Source organism: Misgurnus anguillicaudatus, chromosome 19 (genome assembly GCF_027580225.2).
Source record: "Misgurnus anguillicaudatus chromosome 19, ASM2758022v2, whole genome shotgun sequence".
NCBI classification, from domain to species: domain Eukaryota; kingdom Metazoa; phylum Chordata; class Actinopteri; order Cypriniformes; family Cobitidae; genus Misgurnus; species Misgurnus anguillicaudatus.
In genome coordinates this window covers 42,520,211-42,541,561 of record NC_073355.2, presented here as the reverse complement: position 1 = coordinate 42,541,561, position 21,351 = coordinate 42,520,211, and the positions used below count along the sequence as shown (strand labels likewise).

General features: G+C 35.8%; 1 protein-coding gene and 1 long non-coding RNA gene across 2 annotated transcripts in view; both read left to right on the top strand.

The window, feature by feature from the left end:
- The window catches only part of LOC141351171 (uncharacterized), a 105,934-nt gene extending 94,759 nt beyond the window's left edge, over positions 1–11,175 (top strand). The window contains exon 2 of the long non-coding RNA XR_012359412.1: positions 11,131–11,175. This is a non-coding gene — a long non-coding RNA (uncharacterized lncRNA). The remainder of the gene's footprint in view (positions 1–11,130) is intronic.
- Positions 2,751–4,278, top strand: LOC129421877 (uncharacterized). The gene has a single exon (XM_055177458.2). The coding sequence runs from the start codon at positions 2,809–2,811 to the stop codon at positions 3,844–3,846; it is 1,038 nt and encodes a 345-aa protein (XP_055033433.2). The 5' UTR covers positions 2,751–2,808; the 3' UTR covers positions 3,847–4,278.
- Positions 11,176–21,351: the final 10,176 nt, after the last annotated feature.

Genomic DNA, 21,351 nt, shown 5'->3' with positions numbered 1-21,351 from the left:
TTTGAACGTTTGCTTAGTGAGATTCGGTACGAATGAGAACCAAAGCATGAGCGGACGTCAGTGTTCACTCTCCCCGCTGACCACCGCCCTCTCTGGGCTACATCTCTGACAGGGACACCCTGGCTCTCATGTTGGCCTTGTTTGTTTTTGATCGTCAAAGTGAGATCAAATCAGCAGTATTTGGTGTCATGATCAAACTATTACTTGTTTTTTTATTCATATTTAGTGTCTTTTGTGTTGTTATTGTTTTGGCGCGAGATAAAAGTTAATAAAACTACTTGTATAACGTTACTATTGCTTTCTCATTTATTCTTAACGTGATACGAGCACTCGATTATTATTATTAAACTTTGTTCTTGTCAGTACTATATAAAACGTTTTTTTATAAGTGTCAGAGAGATGTTTTTGCATGCTGCTTATAAATATATCAGTGGCGATATTCTCATAACATGTTTTAATAGTCACGTCATGATAAAGTAAATGATCAATGTCCACATTTAAAAGCTGCGGTGCTTACCTGCAGTTCCACGGTGTTTTCGCGTTCTGATAAGAGATATAGCTCCAGAAAAAAACGAGTGTTTATATTCCTCTTTCCAAGTGTCCACACAATGTGACAAGACATTAATCCCATTAAGTTTAACATAACATCCAAGAGCGCTGATCTTTAACGGAATAATAACTTCCGATTGGGATTCACAGACTGATTTATGAGCTAGTAAACTAATGAGACACATGGAGAGTGTTTAAAACAGCGCGTCTGTGATTTTCCATTCAGAGATGAGCCTGTTTAGGACCTCCATTCACTAGGTGGCGGAATAATACGAAAGGTGAAGCGGTTACAGTGCCGTTATCAGCACAATATCGCATAGCTCTTAGCCAATCAGATTTGAGAACCAGAAAGAACTGTTGTATAATGTACTATAATATCTCGTTGTACTATCGTAAATATAAAAATATAGGTGGGCAATGAAAATCATTCAAAATAGTTGCACTTTATTAACTAACCAACTGATCTTAATTTTAATCGTAGAATGGACTTCACAAATCTAACGTTTTAACTATGGGCGAACAAGCCCATAGTTAGCTAAGTTAGCTTACCTGAAACTGACCACCTTTTCAACACCCGGAGTGGCTTCAAGTTACCGAAACATCGTAGTTGAACCATTACTCGGGATAAAGGTAGGGTGGCCATTCGTGCCAGTTCGGCCGAACACGTCCCGAACATGTGTTCGGGTGCGTTCTCCGGAAGTCGTATTGCTCGAACGCATATGTCATCAAGGTTCTCACATTTCAGTTAAAAATTACAAAGGCGCTTACGCTTTTTAGGTCTAACGCCTTCAGCCACTGCCTCAGCTGCTCATCATCTTTATGCAGCCGGAAGTAAGATAACAAAATGAGCGCAATGGCGCCGCCCTTGTTATCGTGAAAAATAAGGTGACTATCTGGGTGAAGCGAGTCAAAAAAAAAAAAACATCTAGAGAAGGAGATCATGAAAAAAAGGTTTCTTTAATGGGAAACATTTTGGAATTGGTCTTAATGAAAAATTTGATATAAAGGCCCAATCACATTTCTCTGCCTTCCTCTTATCCCCTTAGTTTTGCATGTTCACCTGAGAGTACGGCCTAATTGGGATAGCCCTTTCTCTCTCGTGAACGTGCAAAACTAAGGGGTAGGGATAAGGCGAAGGGGTAAGACAGAGAAATGGGATTGGGCCTAAGTCATTCTTATAAAGAGTAGGGATATGTATATGTGTGTGTGTGTGTGTGTGTGTGTGTGTGTGTGTATTTGTTAATATTTTTGTAGGAGGTTGACTGTTTCTATGCTCACTACATTTCAGTAGTTTTTTATGCATATGTGGGGGTAATGTTTTTGATTATTTGGTGTTGGTTTGTGTATATATAGAACTGTTTCTTCTATTGATTGTTTTTCTATGCAAGTGTTTTCTTAATTGAGTAATGGGTGGGGCTATTAGGCTTGTTTAGACCCAATCAAGTTAATTGAAATCACATGGTGGGTCAGTTGATTGTAAGGCCTATATATATCTTCATCAAATGTGTTCACTGTTTGCCTAAAAAAGACCCAGGTCGAAACGTTGCTTCTTTATTAAATATGGGAGTCAAAAGCAGTGTTGCGGACATTAAATTCTTTTCACTTTAAAAGTATAAATTGTTAACAGCAAGAAATGTTTAATGTGACACTTTTTTGTGCAGATTTTTATTTTTTATGCCAATTCTGTTTCAATCCACGGTTCAATGGAGAGCCAGTCCCTGATCTGTGATTCAAAAGAGTTATTGTGCTTCCAAGCATACAAACACTAGACAAAATAACATAAAAAGGCATTTCCACATCAACATTTAAACATTACGCACGGGCACAAGCACACACAAAAGAGGACTATTGGTACTTTATTTTGGAAAACTTGGGTTCTATATTGAATATTTTTGTTCTTGGTGTTGAGTAGAAAGCAGACCATTATGAATTAATTTACATTGTGGGAACTGTTCATTCAAAGTCTTTTTTTGTATCTGTAATAAAATTGCCATCTGTTAATTCATTGAATATACTTTTTGCCCAATTCATTAACAAGTCTTTATCTTTACAAAACTAAACCTTGGAAAAGTTTCCCAGAATGCATTGCATGAGGCTGTTTATTTATAACTTTGAACAAACTGTTGCAAAACTACAGCAAACATTTTACAGTGAGGAACAAATACATGACATGTTGCTTTTGTCATACAATACAAAAAAAAAAAACTTTTGTCATTGGTTTGTCGATTTTAACTATTTAATGTGTTTATTTTAGATATCATGATGGAAATAAACAAGGACAATAAGCCTGAACTGAATAAAGCTGATGAAACGCATCATAATATTACAACAATACAGAATGTTGCACAGAAAGGAACTCGAAGAACAGGAGACAAACTGTGTGAAAAGAGTTTGAAAAGAGATGGACGCCCTACCGATCGCTCGAGGATTCACAGTGAGGAGAAGCCCACGTGTCATCACTGTGGGAAGAGTTTCAACAGAAAATCAAACCTCACAATGCACATAAAAATTCACACTGGAGAGAAACCATTCGCTTGCCATCAGTGTGAAAAAACATTCCTAACTACAAAAGAACTTAAGATACACATGAGAACTCACACTGGCGAGAGACCATACACTTGTCACGAGTGTGGAAAAAGTTTTACCCAAAAAACAAACTTGAAGAGACATACGAAAATCCACACTGGAGAGAAACCATTCACGTGTCATCACTGTGCAAAGAGTTTTATTCAAAAAAGTAAACTTAAGGGACACATGAGAAGTCTCACTGGACAGAAACCATTCACGTGTCATCTGTGCAGAACGAGTTTTTCATATCTAGTAAACCTTAAGATTCACGCAAGAGTTCACACTGGAGAGAAACCCTTTCCATACCTTCAGTGTAACAACAGTTTCAAAAGTAAATCTAACCTGACAGCACACATGAAAATTCACAGTAAAGAGAAACCTTTCGCTTGTCTTCAGTGTGAAAAGTGTTTCAGAGATGAAAGTCAACTTAAGACACACATGACAATTCACACTGGAGAGAAACCATTTGCATGTCATCTGTGTGGAAGGAGTGTTACAAGTAAAAGCACTCTTAAGACACACATGAGAATCAACACTGGAGAGAGACCTTTTGTGTGTTGTCTGTGTGGAACGAGTTTTACCCGTAAAGACGCTTTTAAGACACACATGAGAATTCACACTGGAGAGAAACCATTCAAGTGTGATCTGTGTGGAAAGAGTTTTACCCGTAAAGACGCTCTTCAGAGACACATGAGAATTCACACTGGAGAGAAATGTGAATCAATGTGAAAAGTGTTTCAAAAGAAAATCTCTCCTCAACACACACGTGAGAATTCATGCTGGAAAGAAACCATTCCCAACTGTGGAGTAATGATAAACACATTAGTGGACTTTTTGTTGTAAAGTCTCAAGTGCAATTCATACGTTTGCTTAGGACCTGCGACGTAGGCTATGCGGCAGTTTTCAATTATTCTTCTGCGACATTGTGTCTAGAGCAAAGGTTGGCCAAACTTTTATCCAGCACATGAAACAGTTTATAATCATAATAAACAGTATTACTCATTTGATTCAATACCATCAACATCCAAAGGATGTCGCTAGCACTGAAAAACTTGACTGAAAAATGACACACTGAATTTTGTGTGTTTAAAATAGATACTACACCAACATCAGACAGAAGCCATTATGTGTTATTTGCCATTTTTAAATAAAAATTTTAATACTGTTTAGTGATTTGGCCTTAAGAAAAGGAAGTATGCTTTAACTACATTAAGCATATTTTTTATTTGTTGTAACCACAAATTTACTATGGTGTTATCATGGTATTTTATTTTTACTAAAACTTTGTTAATACAAATGGGAATTAATCTGCAAAAACATGGTTACTAATCATGTTTTTTGGTGTGTTAATTACTATCAGCAAAACTATGGTTTTACTACACTTACATGGTTTAACTATGTTTTTACCATGGATTTAGTACAATAACCATTTTCTTTTACTGTAGTAAAACCATGGTTAATTTTCATAAGGGATGTGGTCTGACATTTTGGTTTTGGTTTAAAAACATGCAGGAATTTGAAAATAAAATGCAGGACTTGCAGGATGTTTAAAGTATTATTAAGAGAAATAAAGTTCGGGATTTATGTTAAAAAGTTATTAAGATCGACAAGACTTGCGATGACTGACAGACGCGCAAGTGCGTTCACGTATTTCCACCATTTGATGTGCCCCTGCCACGACTTTTTTTTCGTGACAGTTTCATGTAACTGTTTTTCCTTACTGTTTACAACAAACTTGCTGAGCTTATTATTATCTATGTCCATACAGCGTTTGCGTGAACATAACAAAATGTTTTAAACAACTTTCTCTTTAATCTTTATCTAAATAAATAAATAATCACTTGTTAAATCTAATTTCTATTATTTAAAAATCAGTTTAGATTTTTAATCAATGAGATAATCAGAAACATTTAATTCAAATGTTTAAGTTGTTATTTATATTTTCTTTATTTTTTGTTTATTGCAATTCATGTCATAGTAATCTTCAACTCTGTTATCAGAGTCTGTAATTATTTACTAATATTTTATTATACAGTGCAGCATTTTATCAAGCTTTTTGGTCTTGTGTAATAAAATAAAACGAAAAGGGTATTTTTTACAGTTGGGTTAAAAGAAGTTTGATATTAGCAGCGTTTTTAATATTTCTAAATTATTTAAAAAAAAGTGTTTCTTAAGGATTTCTAAATAAGAGACACGCAGAAAAATTCATTTCATTTCTAGATTACACTCATTCACTTCACACACACATTATTCGTGATTAAAGGGTTTATAATTTAGCGGTGTTCCAGCAAACACGTTTGTCTGGACGAATATTTTTTTCTGTTATTTAGATGAATTCGTTTTTCGTTTTAAAGCCATTAACTACACTAATAAAACCATGATTGCTCTTCGTTATGATGATGGTTCACATCTTACTATGCAAAATATATTACTCAGCCTGTAATAATATGATGTTTTCTGCAGAACTGCATATATTTGTGTTGATTTGGAACAAATAAAACAACATTATTTTTAATACCTGATTTGGCTGTCGAGTTTGAAAAGTTTGCCCACCCCTGGTGTAAAGGGTCCAAAACATAGATGTAAAGTATGTATACATATAAAGAAAAAAGACATCCCACAAAATAAAATTGTTGAGGGAAACAAGTTTGTTATTGTTCTATATAGTATGGACTCTTTCAAGGGATGTTTCATCTCTGGAAGATGAATGTGTATTTAAAATGGGTCATTTATATAGTAGAAATGTGAAAATATTTTAATTATGAGCTTTCTAGACTGAGAAAAGGCAAATGTATTTTTGACTCATGTGGATGAAAGACAACAACTCCCAGAATGCATTTGCCACTCCCAAATCACGCCTACCGATTACAGGCGGCAGTATCCAGAAAACTTATATAACTAGGCTTGCTTTGATACATTGTGACTCTTTAAATCGTGAGTTAGTTAGTACATTTCTATTGAGATGGTGCTAAATTGCTTTGTACTGGATGTACACACAAAAGCAGGAAAGTATAATAGTATAAATTATAATATAAAACCATGTAGTAATATGCTAACACATAGGGGAGAACCGGGGCAAAAGTAACACGGGATGAAAGTAACAAAGCGATTTTCTCCGAGCCCTGATAACATTTGTATCCCAAACTATGACAGCACCTTAGGCACACAACCCCTGACAGAGCTGACAAATATTGCGTTATTTACTCACCGATTTCCGTGTGTAGATCAAGAAAGGTATTTTCAACCATGATAAGTAAATTCCTAAAGCGGTCATTTTGTTCTTGTAAAGCATTGTGTTTCTGGTTTCATGTGGTAAAGTAATGATCAATCTACAGTTTATGTAATGCTTTAACACATCCTGAAGTTTCACTTCTCAGGGTTTTAAAAATAAAAGTAAATCGTGTGTAAATGTTTAAAGTGAAATTATACTGAAGTCGTTTTACATTTTTACAAAATTCCACCTGGTATTGAAAGACTTGTGAGTTATTGACCACAGTAAAAATATATCTCTGTCTATAACATTATCTTTTAATATTACGTTTTTCTGAAAAATGGTACTTTCGCCCCCGCTCTCACTTACTCTAATGAAGCAACCTATGTGAGTTATAACTTTTATTAAACAAATAAATAATAAACACTTTTACACTCAAAGCTCTTTCAGAGCTTCAGTAGTTTCCTTATATCAACAGGTCAAAGCGCTGGTCACAGACCCGCTTGTCAGAATGGCGGTACAAAGCGAAGAAGCCGTGGGGTGGGGGGGGGGTGAATGCATATCTTTATATATGTGCGTATGTGTATGTATGTAATTATGTAGGCCTGGAGAGTTGCTACTCCCGACATCAAATCTGGTGCCTCAGTCCGCAAGATTGTCATAGCGATACATAGCAAATTGCCATGGAGACGACCAGACAGAGTCAACAATCAGCAGGTTTCAGTGGAAGTGTGTGTGTGTGTGTGGGGGGGGTGTGGGGGGGGAGTCTCACAGCAATGCTCTTCAAGGGGAGTTATTGTTCCAACAGTGGCCTTGGCTGAGGCCAGTGCTGGTTGAGGGGAGCCGAAAGCAGATTAGAGTGGGATTGTTTGGTCTTGGGGCGAGCAGACGCATTCCAATTTACAGGACTACTCTCTTAGTCCATTCTGGTCTCCGAATCAAACTGGTACAGTAGAAGTGCAAACTTGAGAAATAAATCATGCAAATTACTTTGCGTTATTTCCTTTTTAACCCATTGTAGGTCAGACCAAGAGAGCTGTTTATCTATTTTTAGCTTTCTTTAGTTCTGTGATGCAATGACAACAAAATATCGACCCTATTTTTTTAAAAGCTAAGTCGATCAGATATAAGGTTGTGACGATAAATGATACCATCAGACATATGGCCGATTGCAAGTGTGTTGTCCCCCCTCCCTAGTACGCAGGAAATTTCAGAGCACCTGAGCTGTAGCCTCTTATGGAACGGCTGAAATTCCACAAGGGGGCGTATTTGTTCCTCAGACGTTGCACAATAAACGTGACATCCGAATATATTCATTATAAATCGTGAATGAAAAGTGATATTCGAACAAATGTCCGTTAGTGAACTAATTTTATACACTATTTATATCATAATTCGGTCAGAAGCGTCAAGATTGTGAGATGAACAAATCGCTTTGGATTAAAAGGCTTGGATATTCCATTTCCTTGGACTTTTGGGGATTTATGAACAATTTGTTTTGGACTATTTCACCGAAGCAGATAAAGGGAAGATTTTGAAGGTAAGTAAATATCCTAAATCGGCGCCGCCCTGTTCAGGTAACTAACAACTAGATTACAGTTTTATGACTGCTAAAAATCATATTATGCTTTGTGTGTGCGATTAATGGAAACCCGAAAGTCTAAGCTTTACAACGATGTGCTGCATGACCGTATATTTTGAAGATCTAATTCTTCAAATTTACAATGACGTTTATGCAGCCTCACTCTAAGTGAATTCACGCGTTTTGGACCATAAAACATTTTTTGTTACATACAGCAAACATCTCCTCACTATCTGCTTGCTGCCTGTCTGCTGATCAAACTGTAAAAAACGCGATCTCTGTAGACAGCCCAGGCTCCACAAACTTCAATATAAACACAGTGGCCAGACCTAGCATCACGTAACAAAACGAAACGTTCCAGCCAATAAACGACAAGAAGAATTTGGGGGTGGGGCTTGGGCACGTTCATGAAAGCACGGAAGGGAGGGGGAGGAGTTAGCTACGCTCCGTTTTTTTGGAAAACAGTTCAAACATCAACAAAAACTGACGTCTCGCAGATTTGCTTAGAGCGCCCTTAATGATGCCCTCAGATAAATGGTATCAATTTTAAGAAGAATGCGGTCATGACAGTAAATCATCTTCTTTTTTGTCCACCAATCAAGTGGCTTGTCATAAATTAGTTAAAAATGAACAAATAAATAAATGAGTAAACTATTGCCCCACCTCCCGATACTACGATAGGAGAGATCTCATTATGGGGCATATCGGCCAACACTAATCGGAGAATGACCGGCTGTGATCATAGTCAATAGTCAGCGCCACAGCGCATGTGCAATCTCAAGCGTACCTCCGGTTTCTATAGTGATAACAATCGTCTCTTGTTTTGAAAGTCACGTCCACGTGCTGCACTTCTTTTCATAGAAGCTTTCATCAGACGCACACACGTTGTGTATTGTAAGTACTAACGGACTTGCTGGGCACTAACAACTACAGACTTGATAAGTAGGATACATAGATGAGTCATTGGCTTCTGTATTATACATCATTGCTGCCTTTTCTCTGGTGTGCACCATAAAAGACATAAGTGTTTTGCATATGTGCTGTTCTCAGTATTAATGGGCTGGGTTTTTTAAGGACTGACTGTCAATTATTGCTTATTATTGCTTTTTCTCCTCAGAAACCACATTATTATATATTATATTATATTATATTATATTATATTATATTATATTATATTATATTATATTATATTATATTATATTATATTATATTATATTATATTATATTATATTATATTATATTATAGTTTCAGAAAATAATATATGTAATGAAATGAAACATGGAAACATTTGGTCAAGCTAAACCAATGTTTATTTGATCAAAAAGATCAGATTTAAAGATCAAGGATTTCTTTTATAAGACATGTGGGTGAAAACCATGCACTTTTTGTTCATTTTCTTTGTAGTTTCACCAGATTAAATGTATGCATTTATCTTCAAGTATTCAATTGATACAACCCAGACAAAAGACTAATCTGTGGTCAAGGTTTTATCAGAAACAATATTTGTAGATGTTTGTTTGGGATTATTATAATAGTACTTTATTAATATACATATACAAGTAAAGACAAAATAAAACTTAACAGCAAAGTTAAAAACAGTTTTAAACAAAGATGTAAAATCATGGATTTATATCATGGAGATACACAAGTTAAACATTAACAGACTGATGACAGGAGATTTTGAGCAGATATATGTCATTGCTCTTTTGTCTCTGCCTTTTTTGTCCTACAATCTTATATTTTCAAAGCATTTTTAATCTAATACATTACAGTTTTTTTTTTTTAAATAATATTATATTAACAAACCTCTCTTACATCGGTTGGTACACACACGCACCATTGTTTAAAGATAGGCTAAAAGATATACAATATACAGTAGCACATAACTTATAAGGTATACACTGTAAAAAAATCTGTAGAAATTACAGCATTACTGGGTATTACTGGCAACTAGCTGCCAGTAACTTACTGTAGATTTTACTTTTATGTTATTTACTGGCAACAGTTTCTTCAAAGTTAAATGAAAATGAAACATTTTCAGTCTTTATCTTCTACAGTAAATTACTGGCAACCAGCTGCATAATTACAGCACATTTTGTAAAGTGTTTTTCTCAGTTTAAGCATTTAATAACTGCAGTGAATTGTATGCATCATCGCATTGCTTGGGTTAAATAAAAGCACAACAAACAAAATTATGCAGAATAATTGCACGTTTTTAAATTCAGTAACAAAGAAAATACATATTCAGATCAAATATGCACATATGCACTACTTCTGAGTAAAGTTCTGTTAATTTAGCCTATTTTTATTTTGAATAAAATGAATGGCTATCTAGACAGTCATGCTTTCCCCTGCAATCTTCTTAAAGCCTTAAAGACAAAAATAAAGAGATCCACAGCTGAATATCAGTATTAGATAACATTATATAATCATTGTATAGTAAACACTTAATATTCACACATGAAAGCAAAAAAGTATAAAGCATAGATTTATAAACAAAATATATTGCATATACTTTGACACTTACCCTTCTTTCTAATAGCAGACAAAGTTCAGTTCCTCGATACAGTCTCTGATCTCCCAGCTCTGAGCTTTTAGGTTAAGAGATCCACAATAGATGTTTTTGGCAGGACAGGCTGGCAGCTGGGCACTAACGTATCCCAGACTCTCACCACTTAACCAGAACCATGAACCTGCCAGGAACCGTAGACCTGTCCACACACTTGATGTATCAGCAGTGGCTTCTTTGGCTTGCATGAGATGAAAATTTGTTGGCAGACTGGCCAGATCAGTGTGATGAGTCCTGCAGTATTGTAACGCGTCCTCCCAGCTCTTATTCTCTTTAACCACAATCAGTTTAGGGTCCCATTTGTAGCAGTAGTAAGAGTATGAATCAGTACAGGGGAAGTCATACAAACTGCCATTTTTATATGCAGCACAGATGTCACCGCCTGGTTCGTTTGGTTCTCCAGGTGCCCAGATGATAAAACTGCTATTGGCTCCATTACTCCATTGCCAGTTGTTTGCAGAGATCAGTCGCAGACCAACCCAGATGAATGGGTTTAAAATAAAAAGTGTGCTTGTGCTTACAGGGCTTAATGCTGCAATTTCCTCACGGCTGTCAAGACTGGACAGGTCATAGTAGTAGACTCTGCAATAGCTTTGAGCTTGTGTCCATGTCAGAGATTTAGTACCACTATAAAAGTGTTGTTTTATCAGAGCTGTTGTCAACTCACAATGAGCTGAGAGGAGAAGAGCAAACACGACAATCTTCATCTCTTCTGTGAAGGGCGAGTCAGTCAACACTCTCCTAAAACACACTTTATACGTTAACACCAACTTTACATTTGTTAGTCAGTAAATGAAAGAAAATGAATGTTAAAAAATAAGCTCAGAAATAAGAATATGAACAAGTGAGGCCAGAACTCACCATCGGTTTGAGATGTTTTTACTCAGTCACTTTCATTAAATGATTTGTGTTGCAAAGTTGATATATTGGTTTATATACAAATGTCCTTTTTGCATCGCGTTTGCTCAAGCTGAAATTTTGTCAGGTGTCCATTGTCTTAAACCAACATAAAGCTAGTTTAGAAATGCCATTTATTTCCATTATAAAAACCTGTGAATAATAAACTGCTGATATGAGACATTTAAAACAATAATTTGTAAATGAATATTCCTCAGAAACATGTACAAATGCTGCTGGGGCAGTGCCCATTTAAAAAGTACTGTATGTTACTGGCAGTAGTTATTATCGTTTCTAAAGTTTTAAATATGTATTTTTTTTTTACAAAATCACATTGATTACACTCAGAAGGTCTTTATTAATCCCCTGGAGCCGTGTGGATTACATCTGTGATGCACTTTTTTGGGGTTTCAAAGTAAGTTGTTGCTTGGAAGAGCCAAGAGGACATTTTTTAAACATAACTGTGTGTGTGTTTGTCTGAAAAAAATATATAGTAATGTACATTGAGGATAGGTTGAGGGTGAGTAAATGATGGGGTAATTTTTATTATTTGCTGAAGTATCCCTTTAAGTCATGCAATATGTAAATGGGTGAATGACATAACACATAAATCAGATGCTAAAGATGCTAAATACTTTGTTGTCCTCTGATATTTTTGGTGTTTTCTTTTGTTTTATTCATGTAAAGGTGCTTCTGTACAATTAAACAATTGTGAGAAGTGCTATATAAATAAAATTGAATTAAACTGAACTATTGGTACAGGTTCAGTATAACAGGAAATGTCACAAATACTTCTTTTAATTTATTTTTAACAGACAGTATAGTGCAAATGACTTTATCTAGTGATATTTAGTCATCCTCTGAGATACAACATGCAGCCTCCTTAAGTGAATTACGCACTAATAAAGCACTTTTCCATATAGGCCATTTTTATAGAGCTTTTCTATAGCTGGACAGACATCTTTATGATCCATTAAAGGTGCAGTGTGTAATTTTTAGAAGGATCTCTTAACAGAAATGCAATATAATATACAAAGCTGTATTATCAGGGGTGTATAAAGACCTTTCACAATGAACCGTTATGTGTCTATTACCTTAGAATGAGATGTTTTTATCTATATATATATCAAGGGTCCCCTTACATGGAAGTCGCCATTTTGTGCCGCCATGTTTCTACAGAAACCCTTTATGGACAAACTATTTTTACTTAGTTGTCTCCGATGACATGTTTGTCCAGCGGTGGCTGTACATCACCACTAGATGCCGCTAAAATTTTCACACTGCATCTTTAATGCAAAACAATGCATAGACCTATTTATTCAATACTTGCAAAGTATGGAAAATGTAATAAAATAAATTATTTTACATAAAAACTACTGGTAATACCAGCATAAGCTGGTGAGCTGGTTTTAGCTGGTCTCCCAGCTTGTTTTTTGCTGGTATTGCTGGTGTAGCTAGCTGGTCTAGCTGTGTTTTGGTCACTTTTTAAGCTGGTCTAGCTGGACTTAGCTGGTCAGGTTGAAAGACCAGCTGACTCGCCAGCTTGACCAGCATTGCCAGGCTGGGAGGACAAGCTTAAACCAGCTACTGCCACCTTAAACCAACAAAAACCAGCTTGTGCTGGTCTTAGCTGGATTTTTCAATAGGGCAGTGCCCTGACTAATGAACGAGGGAGCTTATTGAGACGTGTCAGATGTTTTTGAAAGGTAAAACGATTTGTTCTTATCTGTACTGGAGGATTTCCTTGTGTATTTAAATCTAAAAAGTTCTGTAAACAAGAATTGAGCCTTTTCATTAAACCCTTTAAAGTCTGACTTTGACTGTCAAATTTCCTGATTTGTTCTGATATCGTGGTGTTTCTGATCATACTTTTGCATGAATTTGTTTGCTCAGTAGAGAAGACCGGGGGCAAAGTAATGTAGGACGGACATAACAAAGCAATTTTATCAAAGCCCTGAATTTGCATTCAAGCTATGACAATACTTTCAGCACGCAACTCTTGACAGAGCTGCCAAATGCTGTACCTTGTACTTTGGTCATCGTTTACCACGGTTATGTCCAGAAAGCTTTTTCTAAGCATGGATATTTTTGTTTTGTGTTTTATAATTTCATGTGTCACATTAATGATCAATCTAAAGGTTATTTAATGCTGCAAGACATCCTGAAGTTTGCTTCAGAGATTTTTAGTATACAAAATTTGGGTTTGAATGTCAGGAGTTTCTGTGGAGATGAAAGCTTGTTACTTTTGTCCCGCTGCTAATGTGATGACTTTTTCTGTGTGCAGAATTTATTAAAACATTTCCTAAAGCCATATCTTAGCTTTGAATTTGCAGCCTGGTCTCACTTTTAATATGTAGTATTTATATATAAAAACAATACACAAAACAGTTTATTAAAATCATATATAATCATATACTGTTAGAAATAAAAGTGTAATCACAATCATTAATTGCAAAATTACCAAACAACCTGATCTCACAAATTACTGTGTAAGAGTCACAGAATAATTTGCTCATTTATCTGTGTCCTCGTCACGGATCTCCGCATTTTTCCGTGCCCGGACCACTGACTTTTTCTGTGTCAGTTTCACGTATTGGTTACTTATTTGTTTTTCCTATTTTTATGATATTATATATTTATTATATTTCTTTTGGTTTGGTGTTTGGGTTAGGGTGTCACTTTAACTATTGGTTTAAACTATTTTTTTATTTTTTATTTTAAACAGTTGTTGTCTGACGATAATGTTAGAGTTGGGTTTGGGTTAAGATGTCATTTTATGTAACAGAAAGTCAATAAAACAAATCTGTGACGTAATGCACAAAAGCCAATAAGCGTTTGATATCACTGCCATAAAGCAAGGTGTCGTAAAGCTTCTTGAGGCGCATTTGAATTTAAATTCATAGCAAATGCAAGATTTGACGTTTACGGTCGCTAAAGAGAAATACATTTAAACACCTGGATGGTAACATGATTACTGTTGCATTGTTGAGAAGTATATTATGCTAATTTCATTTAATTTTTATATTGTTTATACTGTTAACAAAGTTAAAAAATTTATTGACATTGGCATAAAAAATATTCTAAACAATTCAAGTTTGTACCGTCAAGGTTAGTCTCATGCCAGATGATTTATCTTCAGGAATGGAAAGGTCATTTACATAAACACCTGTGGTGAAAGCAAAACAAAAGTTTTGTACACAATAAAGGCACAGAGGGGATGAAACGATGAACCCTTATCAGATATTAGTAACTTTTATACTTTTTGTCTTTTTCGATCAGTGTTAGCTTAGGACAGCACACTAAATGTGTCGTCCCAGTATACACACATTTCTGTGTTATTATTGGAACTTTTAACACATCTTGTGTTTTATTTTAACACAAAGTCAACACAAAATGACACACAATGTGTTAACCCCCCAAAAAAGTGTAAAAATTAACACATCCTTTCTATAAATCTAGGAATTATTTACATTGCAACACATTATTGTTTCATATTTCTCATATCAGCAGCTTATTATTTACAGGAGTCCCAGTTGTTAAATGGACATAAATGGCATTTCTAAACCAGCTTTACATTGCTTTAAGACAATGGACACCTGACCAAATTTTAGCTTGAGGAAACGTGATGCAAAAAGGACATTTGTATATAAACCAATATATCAACTTTGCAACACAAATCATTTAATGAAAGTGACTGAGTAAAAGCATCTAAAACAGATGATGATGTGTTCTGGCTTCATTTGTTCGTTAAACTTTATGTCTGAGTTTATTTTTTCCATTTATTTTCTGACTAACAAATATAAAGTTGGTCTTAGCATATATAGTGTGTTTTAGGAGAGCGCTGACTGACTCGCCGTTCACAGAAGAGATGAAGATTGTCCTGTTTGCTCTTTTCCTGTCAGCTCATTGTGAATTGACAACAGCTCTAAGAAGACAATACGTTAATATCAGTAATGCCATGACGTGGAGAGAAGCTCAAAGCTATTGCAGAGTCTATTATGTAGACATGTTCAGTGTTGACAGACAGGAGGAAATCACAGCATTGGCGGTTAGTGGTTCATACTCAGACAGCTGGGTTGGTCTGCAACTGATCTCTCCAAAGATCTGGCAGTGGAGTGATGGAGGCGATAAAAGTTTTCTCAAATGGGCAGGCGGAGAACCAAATGAAAGAGTCACTGATGTCTGCGCTGTAGTTAAAAATGGGGAATTGTTTGACAGGAAATGTACAGATTCAAACCCTTTCCTCTGCTACATATGGGACACTGAACTGATTGTGGTTAAAGAGAATAAGAGCTGGGAGGACGCGTTACAATACTGCAGGACTCATCACACTGATCTGGCCAGTATGCCAACAGATTTAAATCTCATGCAAGCCAAACAAACCACTGCTGATAAATCAAGTGTGTGGACAGGTCTACGTTTCCTGGCAGGTTCATGGTTCTGGTTAAGTGGTGAGAGTCTGGGATACCTTAGTGGAAAATTACCAGCCTGTCCTGCCAAAAACATCTATTGTGGATCTCTAAACCTAAAAAATCAGAGCTGGGAGAGCAGAGACTGTATGGAGGAACTTAACTTTGTGTGCTATTAGAAAGAAGGATGAGCGTCAAAGCATACGCTATGTGAATATTTAATGTTTGCTATATGATTATATAATGTTATCTAATACTTTATCTAAGTTTTTTCTTTTGTCTTTTTTAAAGGCTTTAAGAAGATTGCATGGGAAAATACGACAAAAGAAATTTATGTCTAGGTAGCTATTTATTATCTTCAAAATAAAAATAGGCTATAAATTTCGAAGAATTTGTGTCAACTCATCATCAATTTGTGATGATGCATATATCTGTAAACTAGGGCTGGGCATAGATTAATCTAGAATAATCTCATACAAAATAAAAGTAATTTGTTTGCATAATATATGGGTTTGTGATGTGTGTAAATATTATGTATATTTAAACACACACGCATACATATATATACATTTAAGAAATGTTTTATTTAAATATCGTTTTTTATTTATATATAATTTAGAATATATAAATAAATATACACATGTAAATGTTTCTTAAATACATACATGAATGTGTGTGTGTATTTATATATATTTATACCACGGGTCTGTTGAATGCTGTATACTGATTGGCTGAGAAATGTTTCAAATGTCTTAAAAATAGGCACCAGAGCAATGTTTGTGGTAACCGTGGTATAAGAGGAATAATTGACTCCGGTCCTTTGAATAAGTTGAAAATAATGCACTCCGCTTTGCGTCGTGCCGCATTGCACCTTGGGTGTGCATTATTTTCTTATAATTGAATGGCCCGTCGTCAATTATTCCTTACATAATAATTACACACAGCACAAACTCATATGTTATGCAAAAAATTACTTTTATTTTGTATGAGATTAATATAGATTAATCTATGCCCAGCTCTACTATAAACTTACTGCAAACTGTGTGTGTACTAACCACCCTTGGAATGATAAGGTTCTACCTAACATTTTTGTCAAAATTGAGTTATTCACATATTCTTACTCTGTGACAACTTATTTACATTATGTGATGTTTTATTTTAAGTTTTGTACATTTTGGGACGTTTTATTAAAAAAACAAAAAGGTTCTATCTACAAAATCAAACTCTAACTTGGCTCTATAAGGTTCAATCTGCGTGAGCTAATCAGCACTCTGAATGCACAGAAGGGGACCAATCAGGATTAACTTTATGGGGTGGTTTCTCAAACAGGGATTAGCTTAAGCCAGAACTAGAACTTAGTTTCATTAGAAAATATTTAACAAACATGCCTTACTAAAAGTATTACTTGTGTGCATTTTGAGGCTAAACAAAGGGCACTGATGTATTTTAAGATATGTCAGTGCAAGTTGTTTTCAGTTTGGACAGCTCTTACATTTATTTTATTCTAGGACTAGCTTACTTCCTGCTTTGCTACTGTTCGGACGCTTTTACTTGCGCTCTGTGCTTTGCGCTTTTGCTTTTTCGCTACCAGCAGTTCAGCACAGTGCTCAAACTAAACAATTGGGCACTCACACTAAAACTACAAATTCCTGGAACTATATTGATATTTGGAATATTCAACAACTTGGGGTTTCAATCATAGCGGTCTACCAGTCTGCTATTGCCGGCAGCTGACAATCCTAAAACAGGACAACACAGCTGCCCACACTCAAACAGAAGAAAAGAAGAAAAATGCCTTCTTTTGGATCTCAATCCACCTGCTGCTCAAACTGCCACAGACTTTTACAAAAGATTGCAGTTCTCGAAACAAAGTTACTTGTGGCACTGCCGACCCTGCCAGAACATACAGCGGAGCTGTAGATCCCTTTATAGGCAAGATCATTGAAAAGGTTGTTTTTAATCAGCTGAACAAATTCTTAAACTCAAATGGCTATCTGGACAATTTTCAATCTGGTTTCCGTCAGCATCACAGCACAAAGACAGTGCTCATAAAGATAATAAATGATATTCGCTTAAACTCTGATTCAGATAAAATATCAGTGCTGGTGCTACTAGATCTTAGTGCTGCCTTTGACACAGTAGATCACACCATACTCTTACATAGACTGAAAAACTGGGTAGGGCTCTCTTGGATGGTCCTTAAATGGTTTAAATCATACCTACAAGGAAGAGGTTTCTATGTGAACATAGGTAACCATAAATCTGAGTGGACATCCATGACATGTGGAGTCCCACAGGGTTGTATTTGGAAATAAAGATGAAACTCTCAAGGTTAACACATACCTTAATTCTAGGGGTCTAAAGACACAAAATAAAGTCAGAAATCTTGGTGTAATTTTAGAGTCTGACCTTAATTTCAATAGTCACGTGAAAGCGATAAGCAAATCAGCTTACTACCATCTCAGAAATATTGCCAGAATTAGCTGTTTTGTCTCAAGACAGGACTTAGAGAAACCTGTTCATGCTTTCATCACAAGCAGGATGGATTACTGTAATGGACTTCTTACTGGGATCCCCAAAAAGACCATTAGACAGCTGCAGCTCATACAAAACACTGCTGCCAGAATTCTGACCAGAACCAAAAAATCTGAGCACATTACTCCAGTCCTCAGGTCCTTACACTGGCTACCTGTTACATTTAGAATAGATTTTAAAGTATTGTTACTCGTTTATAAATCACTTCATGGCTTAGGACCCAAATACATGACAGATATGCTAACTGAATATAAACCTAAAAGATTACTCAGATCATTAGGATCAGGTCAGTTAGAAATATCAAGGGTTTACTCAAAACAAGGGGCGTCAGCATTTAGTTATTATGCCACCTGTAGCTGGAATCAGCTTCCAGAAGAGATCAGATGTGCTTCAACAGTAAACACTTTTAAATCTAGATTAAAAACACATCTTGCATTTACTGAATGAGCACTGTGCTGCTTCACACTGACTGCACTTTTAACTCAAGTCACTTTTACTTCTGTTTTATTCTTTTTAACATTTTAAACTGTTTTTATTAAAATCACATTTATTTTCTTTAACTGTTATTCTAAATTCTCATGTATCTTTGTTTTTATTGTGATTTTATTGTGTATCTATTATTTTTACATTTTCTTTTTTCTCTTTTATATATTGTTTCCTCATTTCTATGTAAAGCACTTTGAATGACCTCTGTGTATGAAATGTGCTATACAAATAAACTTGCCTTGCCTAATCCCTGTCTGTGAAACTGTCCCTATATGTGGTGTTTCCTGCTTTGTCCATGACGACAGGAAAAATCACAGACACACAATATCTGTGAGGATTATGGCACGCAATGCAAAGTTTTTAGGAAACCTTAAGATCGACAGCCCGAATTTTAGGCAAGTTCACCCTACTGTAAAAGCCAGCTTAAGCTGGTGAGATGGTTTTAGCTGGTCTTCCAGCTTGGTTTTTGCTGGTATTGCTGGTATAGCAAGCTGGTCTAGCTGTGTTTTGGTCACTTTTTAAGATGGTCTAGCTGTGTTTTGGTCATTTTTTAAGCTGGTCTAGCTGTGTTTTGGTCACTTTTTAAGCTGGTCTAGCTGTGTTTTGGTCACTTTTTAAGCTGGTCTAGCTGTGTTTTGGTCACTTTTTAAGTTGGTCTAGCTGGACTTATCTGGCCATGGTGGAAGACCAGCTTACACCAGCTACTGCCACCTTAAACCAGCTAAAACCAGCTACAAGCTTATGCTGGTAGTTGCTGGATTTTTCAGTAGGGGCAGTCTTTTTTTAGGTTTTGCTGAGGAGATTGTTTTCATAGTTAGACACCACACTAGCCAGCAGTGCTAGCTTCTTAGTTCCTGATATTAAGAGGCAAGCACTACGATAAAAAATACAGAAAAAACGAACTAACCTATCCTACCCCAAAAAAAGTGTGTTTACAGTAAGTTATGATTGTTATGTCAAAATGTAAACATGTGAAAAGTTGTTAAAGCAGTTATCTCAGTATTAAAATGATTTCAGAATGATTGTAGCCTGTAGCTGCTCAATCCTACTGAAAAATCCTACTAAGTCCAGCTAGACCAGCTTAAAAAGTGACCAAAACACAGCAAGACCAGCTTACTAAACCAGCAATTCCTGCTAAAACCAAGCTGGGAGACCTGCTAAAACCAATTTTTGAGACCAGCTCCAACCAGCTCACCAGCTTATGCTGGTCTTAGCTGGATTTTTCAGTAGGGAATGGTAATACATGCTAAAACAAAATTGTCTATTTTGTAATGAACCCGACATATACAGGAGGATGGTAGAGAAACTGAGGCAGAAGAGAGAAGAAGCAATGTTGTAAAAGAGCAATGTAAAATCAGACTTTTAGAGATAAAAGTGCTAAAAATAAAAATATTAAATGTCATAGAAAGGATTAAAATGTTACTTTCTAACACATGTTGAAAAATTGTTACAACATTAATTATATTTAATGTTTAAATAATGTTTTGGCAGATAGAACCTTATAATTCTAAGTGAAAAGTGTTGTTTTAGAATTAGAAGGTTCTATCTGCATTTGACCCCTTCCAAAAATCCACATTTAGAAATTTTAGAGGATTTTGATATTGTATATTTAGAATGCATTTAGGGTCCCTGTTATTTTCATGTTTGAAAGAAACTTCTTCCCCATGTAAGTTTTCCTATATGTAATGCAAAAACTTGAAAGCTCAATATCTCAAAACTGCTCAGAACGCAGATAGAACCTTATAATTCCAAGGGGACGCAATGTTAGGGAGGCTTGTCAATATAATATTGATGGGAAAACAGTTATGTATTAGATTAAAAATACTTGAAGATGAAAAGTTGTAGGAAGAGAGACACAGGAGGAGGCACAGGTTAAGGCAGTGACATCATAAAAGAGCAAAGACATCAGAAGAGGATCTGACTGCAGCTATAAACTATATCTGCTCAAGAGCTCCTGTCATCAGTCTGTTAATGTTTAACCTAGAAATCCAGCCAAATATTACACCTTTAATTTTTTTTAAATGGTAAATGGACTGCATTTATATAGCACTTTCATAGACCAATGCCCATCCAAAGCGTTTTACAATTTGCCTCAGATTCACCCATTCATACCGATGGTGGTGTCAGCCATACAAGGCGCCATACAACTCGTTGGAAGCAGCTGGGGTTAGGTGTCTTGCTCAAGGACACCTCAGCTTGGTCATGTGGAGCCGGGGATTGAACCACCAGCCTTCCGATTTGTTGACAACCTACATTACACTAATTTTTTTTTAACTTTGCTGATAAGTTTTATTTTGCCTTTTTTGTAATTGCTACATGGCTTCTTTTCTCATTACCAACATGCCTGTGTCTCAATATTCTTGTGCTCTAATTTATTTGGAAACACTGTGACATCTAGTGGACAACAAGAAACTTTACAATAAATGGTTCCTACACAGTTTCAGGGGCAGACTTTACTGATGTCGGGTCCATAGTCAATTCAAATGTATGTGGCCCCAACAATGCGCATTTTAATGATGCAACCCTCATTTTTCTCTTTCAAAG